The following is a 21,186-nucleotide window of genomic DNA, read 5'->3' on the forward strand; positions in this document are numbered from 1 at the left end:
GTGGAGTTGTTAACGCAAAGCAGTGGCCACATTTCCTGCATGTTCCCAGGCGGGGGCCTTCTCGGAGGGAGCGGAGAGGAGGCAGCCACGCGATGAGGCGTAGACTCATCCAAGAAAACACTAGTTTGACAACTTCAAGTGTCTCGAGTTCACATTCACATTCCACACGGCTATTTTTATCTGAGGTGGGCGACCAAACCAAGTTCATGACTCTATGGCAAACGAGCTTCCCCGGGAGAGCATTGTAGGAAAAAAAAAAAAAAAAAGGTTTGCCTCATCGGTGAGAACTAGAGTGACTGCATTCTCTCATGAGCGCTAATCAGTGTTTTACCAAAAATGACGGCGACACGTTGGTGTGAGTGGCAGTGGGAGGGGGTGGAGGAGTGTTAGTTATTAAGCCAAAATAAAAAGTAAAGGAGGAGAAAAGGGCTGGGATGGGAAGGAGAACCCTCACTGCTTGCGAACACAATGCACGCAGCCTGGGAAACTGGAAGGGTGAAGTGCTGAGAGCACCGCTTTCCTATGGAAACCGCCTAACGAAACACCCAGCGACTGCGCACGCACCAACCCAGTCACCTGTCACGCCCGGACCTTCCTCCCACCGCACAGCAAGGCCATGGACCTTGCACTGCCAATTTCGTTCATTCCAATAAAGTGCCTAATAGCAATCACCCTCATCAGGTTCATCAAAATCCTTAAAATGCACCTTGAATGGGGCAATAGGCAAAAGGCTGACCTGTCTTAAAAGCTAGGCCTTCGTCACAAAACAATTTTCTCAAGCTTTCCCCCACTATCATTCCCATAAAGAGCCTTTTTGGACTTTTTCCCCCCTTTTGCCATACGATTTTTAATTCTGCAGACATACGTATGCCTGCTTATGTATTGCATTCATTCATATCTGTGCCTGGTATATAAAAAGGGTGCGATTCCCTCCCCTCCTCAGAACCAATGTTGACCCTCTTCGGAATACTCTCTCGTCCACTGAGAATGCATGAAAGGGACATGCTTTAAAAAGAACAGGGATGCATTTAGTGCTTGAAATTACGATTGCTGTTCACATGTGCCTCTCCGCCTAACACCCCCACCGCTTGCCTGCCTACACCCTCTGCCACCACGGACCCAAAGCCTCGGAAACAACCCCTTTCCGACTGACCGGTGCATTCCCAGAGCCCTAGGTACACAGAACCCTCAATAAAGCTTCATGACATAAAAAGAATAAATCAGATGACTCACAAAATATTACACTTACTGTCAGAGCAGAACAAGCCTTTCTTTGTAGAAATCATGACGCTGCCTATGCCTGTGCCGTGTACCAGGGTAGCCATGAGGTGTATGTGGCTGTTCCAATTAAAATGAGAAAGATTTAAAAACCAGAACATCAGGTCCTCAGTTACACTGGCCACCTTTCAAGTGCTCAGTCAACCCACGTGTGGCTAGTGGCTACCATGTTAAACAGCAAAAATGTGTCACATTTCCATATGACAGGAATTTCTATCACACAGAACGGCCCCACTCAGCCTAAAAGCCCCACCAGGTCAGGACTGCCCTGGGGTCATTCACGCAGCACACACTAGGCCTGCAAGTTAAAGGGAGGCGGGGAGGGATGGATAAAAAAGAAATATGGGAGGGAGATGACTTCATCTTGGCCCGGCCGATTTCCCACTTTAACCAACTACAAATGTTTTCATTTCTCAGCTTTGTTCCTACTCTCACACCCACCTAAGTACAGCAATGAGAATTTTCAAAATGAGCGACCAGCAGCGCGAAATTCACTTAGGGCTTCCTCAGCATAATTCATGGGAATCAAATCAAGAGGTCAAGTTCAAATTCCCCCAAATGAAAGGCCATCGAGAGATTCTAGGTCACTGTCAAAACAGCGTGCCTGGGCTCATGGATGACAATGTTAGAGAGCACAGTTTCGAGCGAGCTAGGAAGTGCTTCCGTTTATACACCTTTCCACAAGTAGCACCTGTCTCCTGGGCTCGGAGAGGTGTCCGGCGCTGGGACATCAGAGCTCAGGTTTGGAGCCCCCACAACAGCTATCCAGAGGCTCTGAGTGAAATCAGCCTCAGCCAACTGTCCATAAACCTTCTCCGCCTGCCGGGGATGCTTTACGCTCGATCCTCCTTCTCCCCCTATTAGCTGTAAAGCCTCGGTTGGAATTAAGTTCATTAGAAAAATTAATACACTATCCCTTGCACCTTCCAAAACAAAAAGCTCAGCTGTTAAAGAAAACGTACTGAGCTTATTTCTTCTCATTTTTTTCTCTTTGTTAATCTCCACCCTCGGATATTTTTCCATTGGTGTTTAGAGAGAGTGGGAAGGAGGGGGAGAGACAGAGAGAGAAACAGCGATGTGAGAGAGACACCTGACCAGGGCGGCGTCTAGCCTGCAACCGAGACACCTGCCCTTGACCCGAATCGAACGCCTGACTCTTCAGTCGAGGGCCCTGCTCTATCCACTGAGCAAACCAGCTAGGGTTATAGCTGAGCTTATTTCTCAAACTACTCAAAGTTCTTACTTCTCCTGTAAGAATTCTCAGGACAATAACCAAAGATGACTCAGGACCCCAAACTGGCCTGTGAGTACAAAGCCAGTCTGTGACCTATAGCCACATCCATAGATTCACAGGCAGCAGTTTCATACCTTTTCATTTTTAATGTAACGAGTGAATGTGTCTACGCTCCTTTAAGGTTATATTCAAAGATTCTTCAGCTCTAGGCCTGTGAGAGGGAGCTTTTTAAATAATTAATTTCTCTCTCTCAGTTTTGTGGCTAAGTAGCCTCCTCGGTAGAAATAATAAGGCTCTAATTCCATGAACGAGAGCTCAGGACTTGAGCACTGGTGGGTCCAGAAGAGAAGGGCCTTGAGGTCTCCATTAAACCACCTGGTTAAAATAAAACTCGGGGGCAAACAAAACCAGTCTGGCTGCCTCTTGGAAATCACCTCCCCTCCTTACTCCTGGAAGGGAAGGTTCCCTCCCTATTCTGCCCCCCTCAACCCGCCACAGCAGGGAGCCCTTTACCACCGGCCCCTTCCCAGGGCCTGGTCATGGAATGCTGAGCCCTCGTCAGGTACATGCAGTAGGAAGTCACATTCTACCAGAGACTGGGTCTCAGGGAGGCGTCGCCAAGATTCCAGTTCTGAACTCCCAAGTGGAATCTTGCTGAAGACTCCATCCCAGCAGCCTCCTGTCCCCAGAAGTGACAGCCTTCCTCGCCCAGGTCTGCCTGGTGCTGTGTGCAAACGCTGTCGACGTCCTGCCAAATGCCAGGTCCTTAGCATCTGGGTAAGCGGGTTCGTCGGGGAGGAGTAGAGCAGCTCCTGTCCTGGAGCTGTCTGCAGCCTAGTGGGAAGGCGGTGACCACGCGGAGAGTGAGGTGAGAGGAAGCATGTGCCAGAGCGGCCCTGAGCCGGAAACCGCTTGCCTTGGGAAAGAGGGGCAAAAGTTTCACAGGCGACAGGACTCTTTAACCGGCTCTTGGAAGGCAAGCAGCAGATCCTAAGCATGTAAAGGGGGCCACAGGGGGTGGGCTGGGAAGGGCGTTCCAGGTCTGGAATGCACAGGTGCAAGCAGAAAGAGATGAACGGTTTTCTCTTTTTAAAATATATATATCTTTATTGATTTCAGAGGGGAAGGAAGAGTGAGAGAGAGAGAGAGAGAGAGAGATAGAAACATCAGTGATAATCATTGGTCGGCAGCCTCCTGCACGACCCACACTGGGCGTCCGAGCCCAAAACCCAGGCATGTGCCCTGACCCGGAATCAAACCGTGACCTCCTGGTTTGTAGGTCAACGCTCAACCACTGAGCCATGCTGACTGGGCAGAGATTAAAGGTCTTAAGGATTTCAGGGAAGAGTGAGCATTTCTTTGTGGGTGGAACTGCCAGCCACGGCCGAGATGTCATTGGACAGGTGGGTTGTGGCAAGATGCTTGCGAGAGGCCTTATCCTCCTGGGACGCTTGGACAAATCTGAGATTTCTGGGTCCCCTTGCCCCACTCCACACCCCCTTCCTCCTGTTATTCTGATTCCATAGGTATGAGTCAGGGCCCTGAAATCTGTACTTTACAACAACCTTCTTGAGTGATTATAATCCACAAAGCCAGATCTGGAGACCACAGCATTTAACAAAATCTACACTAAAAGCATGTAACATACTTTTAAGGACCAAGACTGCTTTAGCCAACATAAACCATAGGGATTTCTTCACTGATGCACCGAACCTTGGCAATCCAGGCTCACTGGTTAAAGCCCACCCCTGGGCCTCAAAGGCTGTCTTAAAAGTGCCAGCTCCCACCCGCCCTTCTCATGCACATGGCTGAGAGGGAGCCTCGTTAGGGCCCAGGTCACCCCAAACGCCCATGTGTAGTTCCCATTCTTCCCTTCCAACAAACCCGCTCCCCTCCATTATTCTCTGCCTCACTTGGCTTCCTCCGCTCCCTTTGTCTCCAGAGCAGACTCTAAAGTTAATATAGAAAATTCAGACTGCCCAAATTCCTTCACATTTTATGGATTTAATAGGGCCAAATCAAGACTTAAAATGGCAGAATACCGGAGCCCTATGTCCTGGGAAAACCCCGGCTACAGGTGGGAAAATGAGAGCCCCGAGAAGTGAAATAAAATTACGTGGAATCACACAGCCAGAAGACAAACACAGACATCCCAGCTCCCAATCTAGATGTTACTCCAAGGGGAAATATAGGTTGTTTCTTAAGACCCATTCAGGAGCAGTAACTTCTAAGCAAATAATAAACCTATACTAAATCCAGGAGCTGCTTACATAAGGAATCATAACTTAATGGTTAAATTCTAGGCTGTGGGCCAGACTCCAGCTTCACCACTTACTAGCCACACGACCTTGGTCAGTTTACGTAAACTCTCTTCGCCTCGATTTCAACACCTAAAATGAAGATCGTGAGCACCTACCTCAGGGGGCTGTTAAAATAAAACGACTCGATACATGTGAAACATATAGGACGGAGCCCAGCCCGTGTTACGTATTCAATAGGTTCGCCATCACTCTCAAGATTCAAACCACCGCCCATTTTTTAAAGTGACGTATAAAGGGTTTGGGACATTAAAGATGACCTAGTCAGCTGGAGATCCATTTCCTTCCTGCTTATGATCTCAAACCCCTTACTATGGGTTTGGTGTATCATCATCTCAACATCCCCGAGACGGTTCATCAAAGCTTTAAAGTAATTACAGAGGCACAAAGAGGCAGCCCAAACTGCAAGTCACACAGCATCATGGCCTTCAAAGGCCCCTGCTGACCTCAGCAGCGACGCCGTGGCCACGAAGGGCCAGTGCTGAGTAAGACAGAGCGTTTCATCAGCTCAACACGCCTGCCTTACACGGACACGGAGAGCTGGGCCCTGGGGTGCAAGGGCACGTGTTTACGGGTGTAGGGATGCTGGTCCCAGAAACGGGCCACCTCTGCCGTGGAGGGCTGAGAAGCCTCCTTGCTCCTTAATTCATCGTCTTTTTTGCCTTTTTAAAGTAACCCAGACAACTGCATGCCAGTCAGTTCAAACACTGCTCAACTCCTACAATGGCCCGCGTGCTGGCCCCTCATGGACGAGCAGATGGTGACGCTGCCCCAAAAGTCCTCAGTGTACCGAATGCCCAGCCACTAATTCTTCGTGGTCGATAACACAGAAAAGGGTGCGCTTGCATATTAAACACAAGTTGCAAAATCGATAAAATGTGAAACTGTACCACGTCTTATGGAGCTAATAAATGCCTAAGTCCCATTACAGTTTAATTATTAACCTAAATACACACATCGTAAGGGCAGCTTGTACTATTTTTTTAAAAAAATAGAACAAAACAGAGTTCGGACATATTTCCACACCCTATTTAACAGTTATATAGAGACTGGAGTGATTTTGCTCTTATAGTGACTAGCTTCAAAATCTGTTCCTAAATATGTGCGAAAAAGGACAGAGACCTTTCAGAGCTGTTTCCTCTGGGAAACAATATGGAATGCTAATGTTTGGAAACCAGAGATCTGCTAGCTTGAAATTCTGGACAGACATTTGCCCAACAGGAGATGCACTTAAGAATAACTGCTATTCCCTTGTCATCTCCAGCAAGAAAGATTCGAAAAAGACATCTATGGACCTGGCCTGTTGCTCAGTGGTTAGAGCGTAGGCCCACACACAACCAAGGGTATTGGGTTTGATTCCCAGTCAAGGGCATTGTTACCTCGGTTGCCGGGGATGGTGCAGAGGCAACCAATCGAGGTGTCTCTGTCACATTGATGTTTCTCTCTCTCTCTCTCTCTCTCTCTCCCACCCCCCTTCTTCCCTCCCCTCCATTCCCTCTAAAAATATCAATGGAAAAAATATTCTTGGGTGAGGATAAAAAGAAAAAGACAGCTCCAGGCTCTAAGAAAACACTGGACTTTCTGTAGAGGGTGGACATCAAACTGCAAACTGTAGAGTTACAGCCTGTCATGACCTTAAGCCCAAATACGTATTTACTGCTGACCAAAACAGCTTGAAGCATTCTACGGATTCACTGTTTCCTCGGTGACGCATACGTCATTAAAAATAGATTACACACAGATCTCCAAAAGGATGCAGGCACGGGCATTAAGTGCAGCATAGCTTGCAATAACAAATACACGGAGATAATCTAAATATCCCTCAACAGAAGAGTGATTACACTGTGCTACGTCCGGGCAGTGAAATTCCATTTGACCACCAGGAAGAACATGGTCGAGCTACAGGTACTGACTAGAAAGATCATACCCTGTACTGCGGAGGAAAAGCACAGGGATGATGTTTCCTATGGGCTACCTCTGGGAAGAGACCACACAGACATACTTCATTTTATATATCATTCTACATATTATCCTGCAACTAGCTTTTTTCCCTCCCACATGTGTTTACGTATGCAAAAAGGTCTGTACGTAACACTAAGCCCAGTCCCTGCAAAGGGGACTGGGAGGGTGGATTTAATTTTCTATGTTCTGTCACATAAATTTTTTTAAACTCAAGAGCATGTTCTATATTTTTCAATTTTAAGTAAACTTTAACTTCACAGAAATGACTTCTGATGCTTACTGAACATACAAGAAGTGCGTGTGTTCAAGTTTCTCTCTTGTCATCTTCATAAAATATATTTCTACCAACCAGACACTCCTCTTTAGGTCACGAGAGAGTCCTCCCCGTCGCCCTGCCACAGAAAGTTATACCCCCCTACCCCTGCCCCCAGTGCACATGGCCAGATGGGGAGTATTCTGGAATCTCTAAAAATGACCAGAAATCAAAGACTTTAAAAATATATCAAAGCAGAGTCTGTTCGCTGTGACAGTATTTGTTTTTTGTCCAATACATCACCTCTAAGTTCCTAGCTCCTCCACTGCACCCGCAGAGAGGCGATTCTGGTTTCTTTTCCCACAAATCATCGCTCTGCTTTTCCTCCCTTCAACCCGGAGGACTTGCAGGACCTCCCGTTTCCCACCGAGAACCCCCGGGGCAGCCTCTGCAAACAGCCAGGCTCCACTGCAGGACATCATGGACCGTCGGGGGATGTCTTTCTCGTTCATCCTTTAGGGTCCATCCCATGATTAAACATTAAAATATAAAAACTTGTGAATCACCGAGCCTCGAAAATGCAATGCCAGATATCTAAGCTCTTAAAAGCAACTCTTTAAAGAAGATACATTCTGGTGGCTATTCTAGAAAGACATCAACACAACTGACAAGTCCAGTTCCCTCTACCGGTGAAATAGAAGAAAATACTATAAAATAGACCCAATAACACTAACAATGGTGAACACTGGCTTCGATGTTCTATTCTTCTTTATACTTATATTTTCTAGCTTCTACCACGGACGCATAAACTATGTAATAATTTTTTAAACAGCTTAAAGAGCACAGTGGATATGATCCATATCAAGCCGGCAAACCAGACAGAGGCAGCGCTGCTCCGATGCCGTCATGTTCTCCTAGGGAACCTTCTGAAACACTGTCGGCAGCTTGGAAATGAAGAGAAATATTCCCTCCCCGGAGACCTCCCTCGTCTCCCTGAGCTGAGTCCATTACTCGCTTCTTCATCTTCCCTCTGCACGCTGTTCTACCGCTGGCATCCCAGCAAACATACTTCTACACTCAAATTCTCGATTCACGTATCGCATTTCCCCCCTGCAGTTCCAAGCTCCCCCAGGACCAGGACGGCAATGCATTGATGCGTGTGGCCCCGTGACAGTGTCTGACATGTTATCAGTGTCCAGGTTTCTGGGATGAATGAGAAGTGTGCTCCCTGCAAATTCGTCCGATGGTAATTGGGCACCTGGTGAATCCCACCGGAGGTGACCATCGCGTGCATCAGAGAAGCCAAACTCTCGTGTGACTGGGAGCAACCCCAACACCCACATTTTCCAATGTCACCTTGACAACGGCAAGAACAAGCGTGTAGCTGTCAGTGCACAAGCAGACCCTGCCTGGGAGTGAAGGAGAAGGCACGCCCCTTCGAACAGGGTTTCTCCTTTAGGGCTGACGAGCTGATGGTGTATTTCTAACAATGGTGGTGGATACAGGACTATGCGTCTTCTTCTTTATAACTTTCACATGTTCTTACGCGTCTTTTGTATGATTCAGTAGTCACTGAAACCATTAAAATATTTCCGAAGACTTTGTCCCTTGATTTAACACACATACTGTAAACACCATGTTCTGGGCACTATATTTTGGGGGGGGTCGGACATGAAGAAATCATATGTGGGAGACACAAATACAACACAATAGGACACCACTTACACAAGGGCTCCCAGTTTCACAGAACCCAGAAAAACGGTCTGCCCCATCGTTCTTCCGGCTTCCCGTCCCCCAAGGGAACGAGGAAAACCTTAGGACAACCCTTGCGAGAAGGGAAAAACGAACTACACCCAAATGCACAGCTCAGTAAAAGCGACCAGGAAACACGTCGAGCCACCTCCTGCCTCTTTTAAAGGAAAAGGCTCTTTCCCTTCACTCTCCATTCTTCTCTTGAGCTTTGTCCTGCAGAGAACCTTGAAACTTTGAAAGGTGTGCTATGTGGAACCCCACAGCGTTAACAGAATTTTAGGTATGAGTCAGCTCAGCCCCGATGCTCCTCCCTGAAGCCTCCCCAGGGAAAGAGCCGCCCTCCATCTGCTTACCACGTGTGTTGGTAGCCATGTCGGCCACTTTCTGAAAGGCGTCCAAGAAGGCAGCTGCCGCTACTACTGTTGTCCTAAAATACAAACAGATGACACAGGCATGAGGAATGTCATTAGCGCTCAAGGGCTAAAACCTCTGCGGACTGCACGTTATCCTCAGGACAGCCGAGCCAGCTGGACAAGGACAGCCTTTGGCTTTGTGGTCCCACTTTGTTCTTAGGAGGTGTTCCTCCTCCTCACATTATTTGCAACCCTGCCCCAGTAACGCCCAGCTCCTTCAGTGCTAGTCAATAAATGCCGGCAATTCCTCCCATGCCCTCCTGCCCATTACCCGGTAAAATTTCACAAAGGAGGGAAAGACAGGTGTTTCTACTGAAAAGAAAAAAAAAGTTAAAAAATATCAAGGGTACCGGTAAAAATTAATTTTAGAGTAGGAATCTTAGCGAGAGAGCATCTAATTTAAGTAACTCATTTTAGAGAAGGGAAAACGGAGAGAGCATCTACAAGGTGGCTTTCCAACTGTGTCCAGACCAGAGCTGGGACCTGTAGCCAGGCCCATGACTCACAGCCCCATGCCCGTCCCACTACACGTCAATATCCTGGCTGTGTGACTTTCCCCCGAAATCGTAATCACAATGAAACATCATTTTCCAACCTTAGAAAGCTACCTCAACTGTACCTTCTGAATTCCTAACAGCTGAGAATAGGGAGGAGTTACTACACTCATTTGCTGGCCTAGAAATGATTTTGAATCCGTCACATGCCCTTGAGCACTATAAGATGGCTGAGCGCTCTGCGGTCTCCTGCTTCCTGGAGCTGGGATCCGAGATGTCATCCAGTGAAGAGCAGATGGTGGATCCCCCAAACACGCAAGCCAGCCTCAAGATCTGTACTTTACAATCGAGCTCTCACCTGATGTAATTTCTAAGTATTTTACATACGAATCCAGTCTTTACTGAGCATGTGTATGAATGCAATGTTGCTGAAGGAAGGAGATGAGGATAAAGATGAAAAAGGAAAGAGTTCAAAACAGCGACATAGAAAAGAAATGGCCTTTAAATATAAGCAACAGTGGCAATGAAACAAAAGGCTCCTGGCGCTCAGCGTGGTCTCCGGGAACACCGGGCACCAGTCCCTGAGCGCTGGGCTTCCAAATGAGGCCTGATATTGTCCATTCTGCTCAAGTTTAAATATATATATATATATATTATTGATTTCAAAGAGGAAGGGAGAGGGTGAGAGAGATAGAAACATCAATGATGAGAGAGAATTATTGATCAGGGCTGCCTCCTACACACCTGACACTGGGGATCGAGCCCGCAACCCAGGCATATGCCCTGACCAGGGATCGAACTGTGACCTCCTGGTTCATAGGTCGATGCTCAACCACTGAGCCACACTGACTAGGCTCTGCTCAAATTTTTTCAAGAATGACATACAAGAACAAAACCATAATGTCAGAAATCCCACCTCGAAGCACATTTTTAAAAGATCTGACATCCAATGCAAACCCTGGAAAAGTTAGCTTTCTCAAACATCCTAGGATTTATAAATAGCTCATTCTGGCGCACAATTAATATCTGACACAGTGGCTGGATTTATTCTCATTCGAGTCCATGCCGATCATCCAAATTTAATGAGCCCGCTGTAGGGGAGCCTTGCCCATTACCCATCATCAGGGCCGCATGGAAATGAGGTGGTCAAGTGTGACGCATTCAGAGCTTTAACCACGGCTCCCAGTGAGTCACAGTTCAGTATCTGCTGTGTCATGAGATCTCTGAGGCCTCTCGGATCGGAGAGGACACACATGCAGCCACGGGCAGCAGGAAGGAGCGAGTCTCGGGTTTGAATGCTCCCAGGCTTACTTGCCTCTTCTACAGTCTTCTCTTCATCCTTTCTCAAACTCAGGGAACTACACCATGTGCATGAGGCCCCTGGCGTGCCCTCCACCGGCGCTAGGAGTCTGACAAAATGCAGAAATGGTCCCTGCTCTCAGGAGGCCTAAGTGCTGTCAGAAAATACAAAATGTACTTTGTATAAGTGGCAGTAAGATAAGATTGCTCTAAGTCTTACTCGGTGTGTTGAATCAGTTAATTACTTGAAGCTTCGGCTTCCTCATCGGTAAAAAGGAAAGGGAATCTTTTCCATGGTCCATCTTGAAAGCTTGCCAAACAATTAAATGAGGCCAGATAAGGAAAAGTATGTGTGTGTGGTGGGGGGAGGGCAGGTAAACGTAAGCGTCTTATTGTTTTACTGCAGAACACCTCCTGGATGGAGGCGAACCCATTTGAAATAAATGTAACAGTGGCCGAGCTGGGGGGTGGGCTGCAGATGTAACGAACGAACAAAGGGAAGGGGCCTGCATTCTGAGCAGAGGAGTTTGGATCCTTCGGCATAAAAGTAAGGTAAGTTCTTAAGCAAAGAAATGGGGGAGCACTTGACAACCAGAGAAGGAGCCGGACTCCAGGGCCCACTGTCCGCCTGGAGGCCCACTCACGGCTCTGGAAACCCAGGTTCATGGTTGGAAACCCCAGGCAGGAAGGTGCAGGAACGAAGGGGAAGAGATCCACGTCTCCCAAGTTCCTCTCTTCTGATCTCCAGGGAGCCATGCCCTGTGGCCAAAGCTCTGGGCAGTCACCCTTGGGGTCCACAGGCAGAGGCCCACGAGCATCATGCCACCTTTCCGCCCTCTCTCTGTCATCCGCATAGCTTTTGATTAAAAACAAACAAACAAAAAAACACAACCAGAAAACCTACCTGCTTTGTTCTCCGGAAAACCATCCTCATACATCCAAACCAACCTATGTCATCCCCATATGCCGTGAACAAGGGCCATGACACTAATTGCTTTTTAAAGGTCTCATCCCTCATGGAGCACCCGCAAAGTGCAAAAGTGCCCCTTCTTCCCACTGATTTATGGGCATATAGTCTTAGCAAGAAGATGTTGATATATTTCCTATTTCTTATCAGACGATATATGAACAAGCACAAGATGAAGCAATAAGAATAGCCCCTGGGAGCAGATCAGCACTAAATCTTATGGTGTTTTAAAGCGGCTTTACTGAGGCATCATAATTTGTATACCATAAAAATTCACCCCTTTAGTTACACGACTCGATGATTTTTTAGTAAATTTAGAGTTATGAAACCACCAAAGCAATCCAATTTTGGGAACATTTTCATCACCCCCCAAAAAAATCCCTCGTGTCCATTTGTAATCAGTCTTCTTTTCCATTCCTGGCCCCAGGCAACCACCAATCTACATCTGTGTCTACACATTTGCTTTTTCTAGACATCTCATGTAAATGGGATTCTATAATGGTCAAGACTGAGTTTTAAACTCTTTATACAAATAGGCAGTAAGTAGAATGGACTCTGGAGCCAAACTCCGTAAGTTCAAATCCCTGTCACCAAACTCCGTAACTTCAAATCGCTGTCTTTTACTGGCTGTGTGACTCTGGATAAGTTATTCAGCTTATCCATGCCTCGGTTTCCTCATCAGTATAATGGGGATAACAGCTGTGCTTAGCTCTTGGGGTTCTAAGGTTTATTTAAGTTAACACATGCCTGGCACATAGTGAGTGCTCTATGAATGCTACCCATTATTACTTTACATGTAACACCCCATTTAACTCCCAAAATTCCTGTGGAGGAGGCAGAGCAGATGAATTTAATTTTATATGTGCATCATGGGGCCATCCCATTCCCTCCTTTGTCTACGGACATTGCCATTTTCCTGGGGAACACCTGCTTCTACTTACCGAAGCTGGGACTGCAGTTTCCCCGCTTTGTTTATGAAATCTTCCCAAACTGGGTAGCTCCCCTGCAACAGAACAAAGCCATCAATCAGTAAGTCACGCTGTGACAGACATCTGATTCAGACAATAACACAACACCCGATTCCGATTACACAGGAACAATCTGTGTATGCTCTCTTCCCTGCCGTCTGGCCTATGGCCCAGGTGATATATAAATGTATTGGCCCGGGAATGGGTTTAGAATGTGCTCAGTCCTGCAATCGAGTCAACATACAGACACCAGCTGGAACACGTTGGGCAGAATCTAATACATACAGTGATGCATCACTTTTTGAGTCAATAGATGGTGGGTTCAAATTCAAGATGTGCAGGATTATTTAAGGCTCTACCTTAAATATTCTGCATAGCCTGGGAATGTACTTCCTGGGAAAGGCCCCCTTTTTTCTCCACCTGATCACGGCCCTGGCTGTTCTCACTCTTATTCCAAACGGTAGGGAGGAGGGAAGCAGAGGGACTGGGGCTCCTCCCAGGATAGGGGCCCACTGGGAAGCATCATCAGAATCTCAAGGTTGGGAAGTTACATAAATAGAGCTGCTCCACTGATGGCTTGAACCTAGCATCTAATTACAACAGGCGGCCCCCAGCACACTTAACCATCACCCCCCCATGGCAGCCTATATCTCCCACCCTGTCTTATATATCCATGCAGCCCTAAGTCTATCCTCCCGGGCAACTTCACAGTTAAGTTTATTATTTGTCTACCCAATATTAAAATGGACTATTTCTGGGAGCTAAGATTTAGACCAATGAGTTGCTTTCTTGGTCATACTTTCCTCTCTGGCTATAGTTTGGATCTTGTTTTTTGGGTGTGTTTTTTTAAATAAGGTCATGTATCATTTTTACAAAAACAATAAAAGTCATTACATACACATTTTAAGATAAAATTAGAGGTTCTGGCAACGACAGCACCATGAATTTACAATCCATCCAAACCCTAAAGTGTCTTGCACACAAGCTTCCACATGGAAGTCTTTTCAAAGAACTGAAGATAACCAGCACATCCACCCACAGCTTTCCTTCTTTCAGCCGCCCCCCAAGTTCAATTCCATCTCTACCTGGGACCCTGCTTTACATCCCCACAGCATCCTGGGAAAATCCATCATGTCTCCCTACTATTTATTTATTTATATTGATCTTTAGCGAGAGAGGAAGGGAAAGGGAAAGAAAGAGAAGCACTGATGTGAAAGTGAAACATCCATCAGCTGCCTCCTGCACATCCCCTACTGGGAATCGAGCCTGCAACCCCAGCATGTGTCCTGACCGGGAATCCAACTGGCAATCTTTTGGTGCAAGGAAGGATGCCCAACCAACTGAGCCACACCGGCCAGGGCTCCCTACTCTTTTTCTAAGCAAGGTACTCAGACATGAACTCAAACCTGCCAGTACAATCCTGCCAAGGCGAAACCAGAGCGGGGCCTGACACCTCCCTGCACCTGCACATTACATTTATATTAAGATCAGTAGCCAACCGACCAATAGGCGATGCAAAACAAACCCAGAGAAGCGGAAACCATGGTGACAGAAATGTCGCTTGTCACTGAATCATTTAAATATAGAACTAAGACTAAACACCTGGGGGGTTTTGGGTGCAGGACAGAACATAAATACTAGGTTAAAAACAACACAGGCCACCTCTTGCTTTCGTTGTCAAGGGCAGGAGGGAGAAACTATGCAATGAAGTAAATCATCTCATCTTTCAATACAGAGGCCCAACAAATAGTCTGAAGCTGCAATTTAGCTAAAACTTAACCATTTCACCTTCCTAATGGCTTTAATAGTCTTTTTTTCTTACCCTTAGAGCAGTTCCTCAACCTGGCCACTAATGACATTTTGGGCCAGATAATTCTTTCTTTAAGGGGCTGCCTTGTGCATTGCAGGATGTTTAGCAGCATCCTTGACCTGCACTTGCTAGATGCCAGTCGCATTCACAGACATCGCTGGCTATGACAACCAAAATGTGTCCAGACAATGCCAGATGTCCTCTTCGGGGCAAAACCACCCCTGGTTAAGAAGCACCGCGATAGAGGAATAGCTGAGAAACTCATTTCTCTCGGCGCAGAAACAGTACTCTGGAACTTAGCGATTTCTTTGGTATCACTTCAGTTTCAATTTTTCTGTTAAATGAAAGTGAAGTTAAGTACGTTTTTTATTTTGAAAATATCATGCAGCATATGAACACCTTGTTATGAAAGTGCCGTGTACACCTTTCTCTAGCAATCCAGTCTGTCTGACAAGGTGCAGGCAGACATCTGGAAAATTATCTACCAAACAGTAAAAGGGACTGTTCCTGGGAGTTAAGGTCTGGACCAATGGATTGCTTTCTTGTTTGTACTTTCCTCTCTGTACGTAGTTTTTGTTGTTGTTGTTGTTAATAAGCTTATGTATCATTTTTATGAAAACAATAAAAGTCGTTTACATAAAAAAAACTTAAGATCAAATTAGAGGTTCTGGCTACAGCAGCACCGTGAACCTACAGCCCGTCCAGACCCTGAAGTCTCCTGCACACAGCTGAGAGCGCACCCATCAGTTCTGCATCTGTGCCTCTGAGACCTGCTGGCCTAACTGCAGGCCTCTGGGTCGCTCCTCCAGGCTGCCATTCGCTCCCGTGGGCTGCTAAGCTGCACCAGGCCAGGGATCCTGTCTGACTGGTTCCTGGCAGAGGCCCTGAGGCAGCTACACCTGAGCTACTGACACCAACACCCATGCACAGGTCTCGTCACCATACTGCACAGCCACGTGGCCTCCGTCCCATCTTCCTGCCCTGGTTCTTCAACCCAAGAGCGTAACTTTATTTTAGCTTATGTTGCAAAGGCTCAGGCTACCACCATTCTAGGTCCATCAGACCTTGTGGGAAAATCCAATGACCCACTTAACATATTTACTATTTTCTGATCCAGTCCAGATATGAACACCCCTTCTACGCCCACATCCAAGTAAGGAAAGAGTGGAGGGCCAAGATCAGAGTCCGCTGGCTGGCCAGTAGAGCTCTCTGACCAGATGGGTATCAGTGAGCATCCTTAAGAGTGCAAGAGTCCAACCAACCATTACCACCGTATCTATCCATTCCTTCTCTTTCTGACCCACAAGGCAGTATAAGCAGCTTTTTGAAAAGCCCATGTTCAGACCCATTGACCACCAACTTCTAGCCAAAGTCACCATCACCTCTCATCTACACCAAGAAGGACATGAGAGCTACCTCTTCCTCTCCCCAGCGCCAACCACTCCCATCCAGTGAGCCCTGAAGAAGGTCACTGAGATGAACCAGTGGCAAGAAGCATCGAGCCCTGAGTTCTAGCCAGGATCCTGCCAGTAAATGACTGGACGAAGTCACTTCACCCTCTCAGGGCCTGTTCCTCCTAATGATAAATAATAATGAAAAACAATTCCATCACCATCACTGAACACTGACATCACTGAACACTGACAGAATGCAGGGAAGGAGCCAAGAACCCAATGCAGGCGTTCACCCTCCTGGGCCGAATCTTCACTCTCGTTTGCAGTGTGACACTGGGCAAGTCGCTGGAGCTCTGCCGGGGGACGGTGACCACTTCCCTGGGTCGGTGTGAGGAATGAATGAGGTCAGACATTAACATGCGCAGTAAGTGTTCAATACACAGTTGCGAGGATTGATCCAAGCATTTCTCAGGTTGTCGGGAGAGAAGTCGTAAACTCTCTAAGTCAGACCGTCCATCCAGGCGGAAGTCCCTCATTCTCCGTCCTCAGTACAGAACCGGCTGTACACGGGTACGCCGTGTGTCTCACCTCACTGTGAGTTAACCGCAGTCACAGCAGAGCTAGGCCGGGGCGCTGGGTGCAGTGTCAGACGAAGTCTCTGCCGCTCCTAAGTAAATGGTGGGTAGAGTACGCCAATGCGAGATGAACGCTCCTGAAAATGACTGCTCAACCCACTTCAAAAACTACTTACCTGCCCCCACTTGGAGCCTCATTTCAGTCTTTACCAAATTAGCAACCAAAGGAGGGTCCCCTCTCTCGTCAAGGGGTGCAGCACGCCACTCTCGCCCACGCACACCCACTCAGCCCCAGAAGCCTGCCAAGAGCAGCTCTCTCCCGTCTTAATGATATTTGAAGTCTTTCAAAGTGTCAGGCCCACCTCTTTCAGGCAGCCTATAATTTAATGGGTTCTAAAAAAAAAAATGAATTTCTAAGAACACAAGACAAAAACCTCCCTGTGTAAGAAAAAAATGTTAAGTGTGTAAATGTTATTAAAACTTAAAGGCAAGGTGATTTGAGTTGCTCCATATTTTTTTTTTAAAGTTTCTTTCCAAGTTTCTACCCACCTGAAAGTAGTTTTACTACAAAAACCCAAAAGTGTGGAGGAAGGGAGAAAGGAGGGAGAAGGGACGTGGGGAAGAGGTCACGGGGCAAAGCCAGCGGCTGTTCTGGACTACCAGACTTAGGCAAGGAAAGCACACTCACATTTCAAAAGAATCTGCAGGTAAAGACACTGTACGCCCTGAGGACCCTTTCAGGAGGCAATTCCAATACAGCCCCTCATCCTTCCATCTGCGCCCCACCCACCAGAAGTCCCGGGGAGTCCTCTCCCGGGGCCATGTAGCTGCCCGGGTTCGAGTTTGAGGAACTCCCTAGGAAGGCTGTCGGGGAGCTGTGGAAGCCTCGACACAGACCCCACTGCGGGGTTCACCAGAGAACACATCCAGGTTTCCACACCTTTCAGACGCATGGAGGGACCTGGAGAGTATCATGCGAAGTGAAGTCAGTCAGTCAGAGAAGACAAGTATCACATGATCTCCCTCATATGCGGAATCTAATTAATAAACTCATGAACGGAGTGGATCCAGAGACATGGAAGCCTAGGACAGAGCATGGAATCTCGGAGGGAAGGAGATGATCAACCAAAGACCTCGTATGCGTAGACGCATAACCCACGGACACAGACAATAGGGTGGTGAAGTCTGGGGTGGGGGACGGGGTAGGCTGGAGGGCTCAGTGGGGAAAGAGGGGGACATATGTAATACTTTCAACAATAAAGATATTTGTTAAAAATATTTTTAAAAATACACGGTATATATTTAACATGTAAAATAAAGGTTTCCTAACTTTCCAGACAGACCCAAATAAAAAAAAAAAATGAGACTCCCACTGAGCACCCGGCCTCTGCCAAGTCCCCAGGCAAAGGGAAGAAAGGCTCCCCTGGGACCCCTGCATTTCTCTGCAGAGGGGAGCAGGCAGGTTTGTTGAACACAGAACACAGATCACACTGGTCGTGCGAGAAAGGAAAAGGCCCCTATTACAGAAACGGGACGAGAACGCGGGTTTGTCCACAAGCATGGAAGACTCGCTCAATGACCTGCAGGACTGTCCCATGTCCTACGAGGAACAAGAGATGGGCTTCCCAAAGACAGGCCCTAACTCACAACCCTGCAGCCAGGAGGGGCACATGCTGCCCTCCCCACGTACACCACCCCCGATGGCGGTCCTGTCTCCGAACCTCCACGGGGATCCAACAGTCCTGGAAGCTGCGACTCAGCTGTCACCACCCGGCTCAGATGTCCCCTCCTCCCGGGCGCGCTCAGACGCACCTGCTTCTCCCGCGTTACACAGTTGTCCATCTCTGAGCCCGAGTCTCCCCACTGAGCTGTGGACTCGAGGACTGAGAAATGAGGAAGGAAATGCATTTCCAGTAAGATGGACAGCAGGGAGGAAGAGAGGACCTGAGCAAGAGGGTCCAATACAGACCAGGGAGGATCCAGGGAGCGGGAAGGCAGGGAGACAGGAAGGACACAAGCGGGCTCTGCCCCAAGGGCACTGCAGTGGAGCAGCTGTGCTGGGAGAGGCAGGAGATGGGCGGGGTGGACAAGGGGACCGTGAGCAGCCTTCAAGGGCAAGGCCCAGAGCTATCCACCAGTTGGACGGCAGAGGAAGACGAGGCGGGGCCTTCATTCAGATGGCAAGTGACAAAACTCCCCAAGCCAGCCAGGGGACCAGAGGACCTGGCTGAGAGGTCCCACAGCAACCTGGTGCCGTGGGCAGTGGGGAGGAGAATGAAGTCATTGTCTTACTGCTGAGGAGAAAGGCCTATCTAACTTTCAACTCCCCACGAGTTTGGTGGCCACCTAAATAAGTATGTGAGTTGGCTTCCTCCTCCCCACCCTCAAGGTTGAGCTGTGGCACAGCCCTGCGTCTTCTCCTGTCCTTCCTGGAGGCTGGGCAGGCCCCTGGCCTTCTGCAGGGCGCAGGACTCAGCCGGTGGCCATTCTGGCTTGGGTTCTGTTTTGCTTTGTTTTGTGTCAAACAGAAGCCCAGGATGGCCTCCCACGCGCGGAGCAGAAGAATACACTGCGTAAGGCACTGGCAGGGCTGGTTCGCATGGGCCATAAATAATGCGCGAGCTGCCTCTCCCAGCCCAGCCTGCGGCGACAGCGCGACTTCAGAGGACAGCTGAGGGAATCAGACACCACCAGGAGCGTGGTGGAGAGGGGGCGGTTTCGGAGGCGTCAGAGAGTTGGAGGAGACTCGCAGGAAGAAGAAGGACTGGGCTTAGCCGAGAATAAAATAGGGACCAGCGGGCACAGCCTATACACAGGCACAGGCTATAGGGAATCGGGCTCCAGCTCAGAGACCTCTGTCCCGTCCACAGGTTCCGGACAAAGGCTGGCTCCCCAGTAGTTACGGCTGATGAGAATCCAAGTCATGGGTATGCCACTGGACACGTAACCTCTCAAGCTCCTCTTTCCACCTTGACAAGCATCCCTGTCACCATCATCATCATTTTCTAAACAGTTGCGAGGTGTCGGGTACTTGTATCAACATTTCTCACACCTGGGGATCTTGCAAAAATGCAGGCTCTCATTCCTGGGGTTGAGGTGGGGCCCGGATGTTGCGCGTTTAATTGGAGTGATGCCGTGGTCCCCAGACCACACTCTGAGAAGCACAGCTGGATAGATACTCTTATTACAGGCTGACTACCCCACGAGGCAAGGACTACTATTATTTCACAGCCAAGGAAACTGAGGACCAACGAGGTCTAATCTGAAATTGGATCCCAGATCTGACCAACTTTGTGGGCCAAGTGCTACCCTGATTCTGGGAAATGCAAGCAGCCAGATGAACAGCCCCGGCCTCCGGGTGCAGCCTCAGGGCCACAGAAAACCAGTCAGCAGGCAGGACCCTGCTTCCTACTGGGGTCCTGTAGGAGCCTAGAGAGAGTAGAATGTGTGTGTGTGTGGGGGGGACTCCCTAAACACACAGCCCCCAGTTACAGTGGCAATGCCCTGAGGGAGCTATAATGTCACCCTAGAAATGGTCAGGACCCGCAACCAAGTGAAAAAGAAGACAAAAACAAAGAAAAGTCCTTTGCAGAAAAAGGTCTTATAGGAACGCACTAGAAATGTTCACAGTTGCTGTCCTCAGTGCTATGATTATGGGTAATTTTATCACATCTTCAGGTTTTCTGCGGACCTGGAACCAACCTGCTGCTACCAGGAGAAGGGGCAGTGTGTCTGAGCATCTCCGTGGGCTGCTGCGGCCCCCAGGTCCCTCTGTGGATAGGCGGGAACCTCATGGGGTGAGCGCAGCCCACAGCATCCCTCCCCTCCTTCTTCTGGGCACACCCCTTGGTGAGCTCAGACTTTGGGGAGATGAAGAGCTCAGCTTCAAGAGGAAGCTTCTGACCTAAACAGCAGCGCCTCTGGACCCCTTGCCGCTTGAAGTGCAAGGCAGGAGCACCGGCTCCAGAGTGGGTGTGCAGGATGCAGGGCGGCCCGGGCATGCCTGTCACAGCTTTGTCCCCAAAGCCACCCTTCCCCACCCCATCCTGCGAGAGGAAGGACTCCCAAGATCCTCAGATGAAAGGCACTGTGTAAGCCCATCCATCAGAGAAACCATCCCTGATTGGAGCTTGCCTAATCCACTAATTATCCCTGTCCATCAAGTGGATGACAGCCCTGGAGATAATCAATGGTTGCTTCCTTGCACGCCCCCCCTCGCCCACTTGCCCAAGCTCACCAGCAATAATATGCCTATGAAAGAGAAGACTGACCACAAAAGGTGCTCCCCCCACCCATCCACCCTTCAAACTGCCCCATTTGTAACTCTAACACCCTAATTAAGTCAAGGACATCCTTCCTCCTGTGTTAGGAGGTTCCAGGCCCAGAATCCCCATGGGTAGGTCTTCACTTGCAGTAAGAAAATAAAATAAGAAAGAAGAACAAATACGTCAACCGCATGTTCAAAGTAG

The 21,186-nt window shown here is 48.4% G+C and overlaps 1 protein-coding gene across 5 annotated transcripts in view; it reads right to left on the minus strand.

Moving 5' to 3' along the window:
- Positions 1 to 21,186, minus strand: part of MTSS1 (MTSS I-BAR domain containing 1) — a 134,969-nt gene that overhangs the window by 98,224 nt on the left and 15,559 nt on the right. For all 5 annotated transcript variants that reach the window (XM_081111423.1, XM_081111425.1, XM_081111424.1 and 2 more), the window contains 2 exons: positions 12,912 to 12,973; positions 9,151 to 9,224 (listed from right to left, as the gene is read on the minus strand). In XM_081111423.1, coding sequence (XP_080967549.1) covers positions 9,151 to 9,224; positions 12,912 to 12,973 — 136 coding nt within the window. The remainder of the gene's footprint in view (positions 1 to 9,150; positions 9,225 to 12,911; positions 12,974 to 21,186) is intronic.

Source organism: Myotis nattereri, assembly GCF_964212035.1.
Source record: "Myotis nattereri genome assembly, chromosome: 17".
NCBI lineage: Eukaryota > Metazoa > Chordata > Mammalia > Chiroptera > Vespertilionidae > Myotis > Myotis nattereri.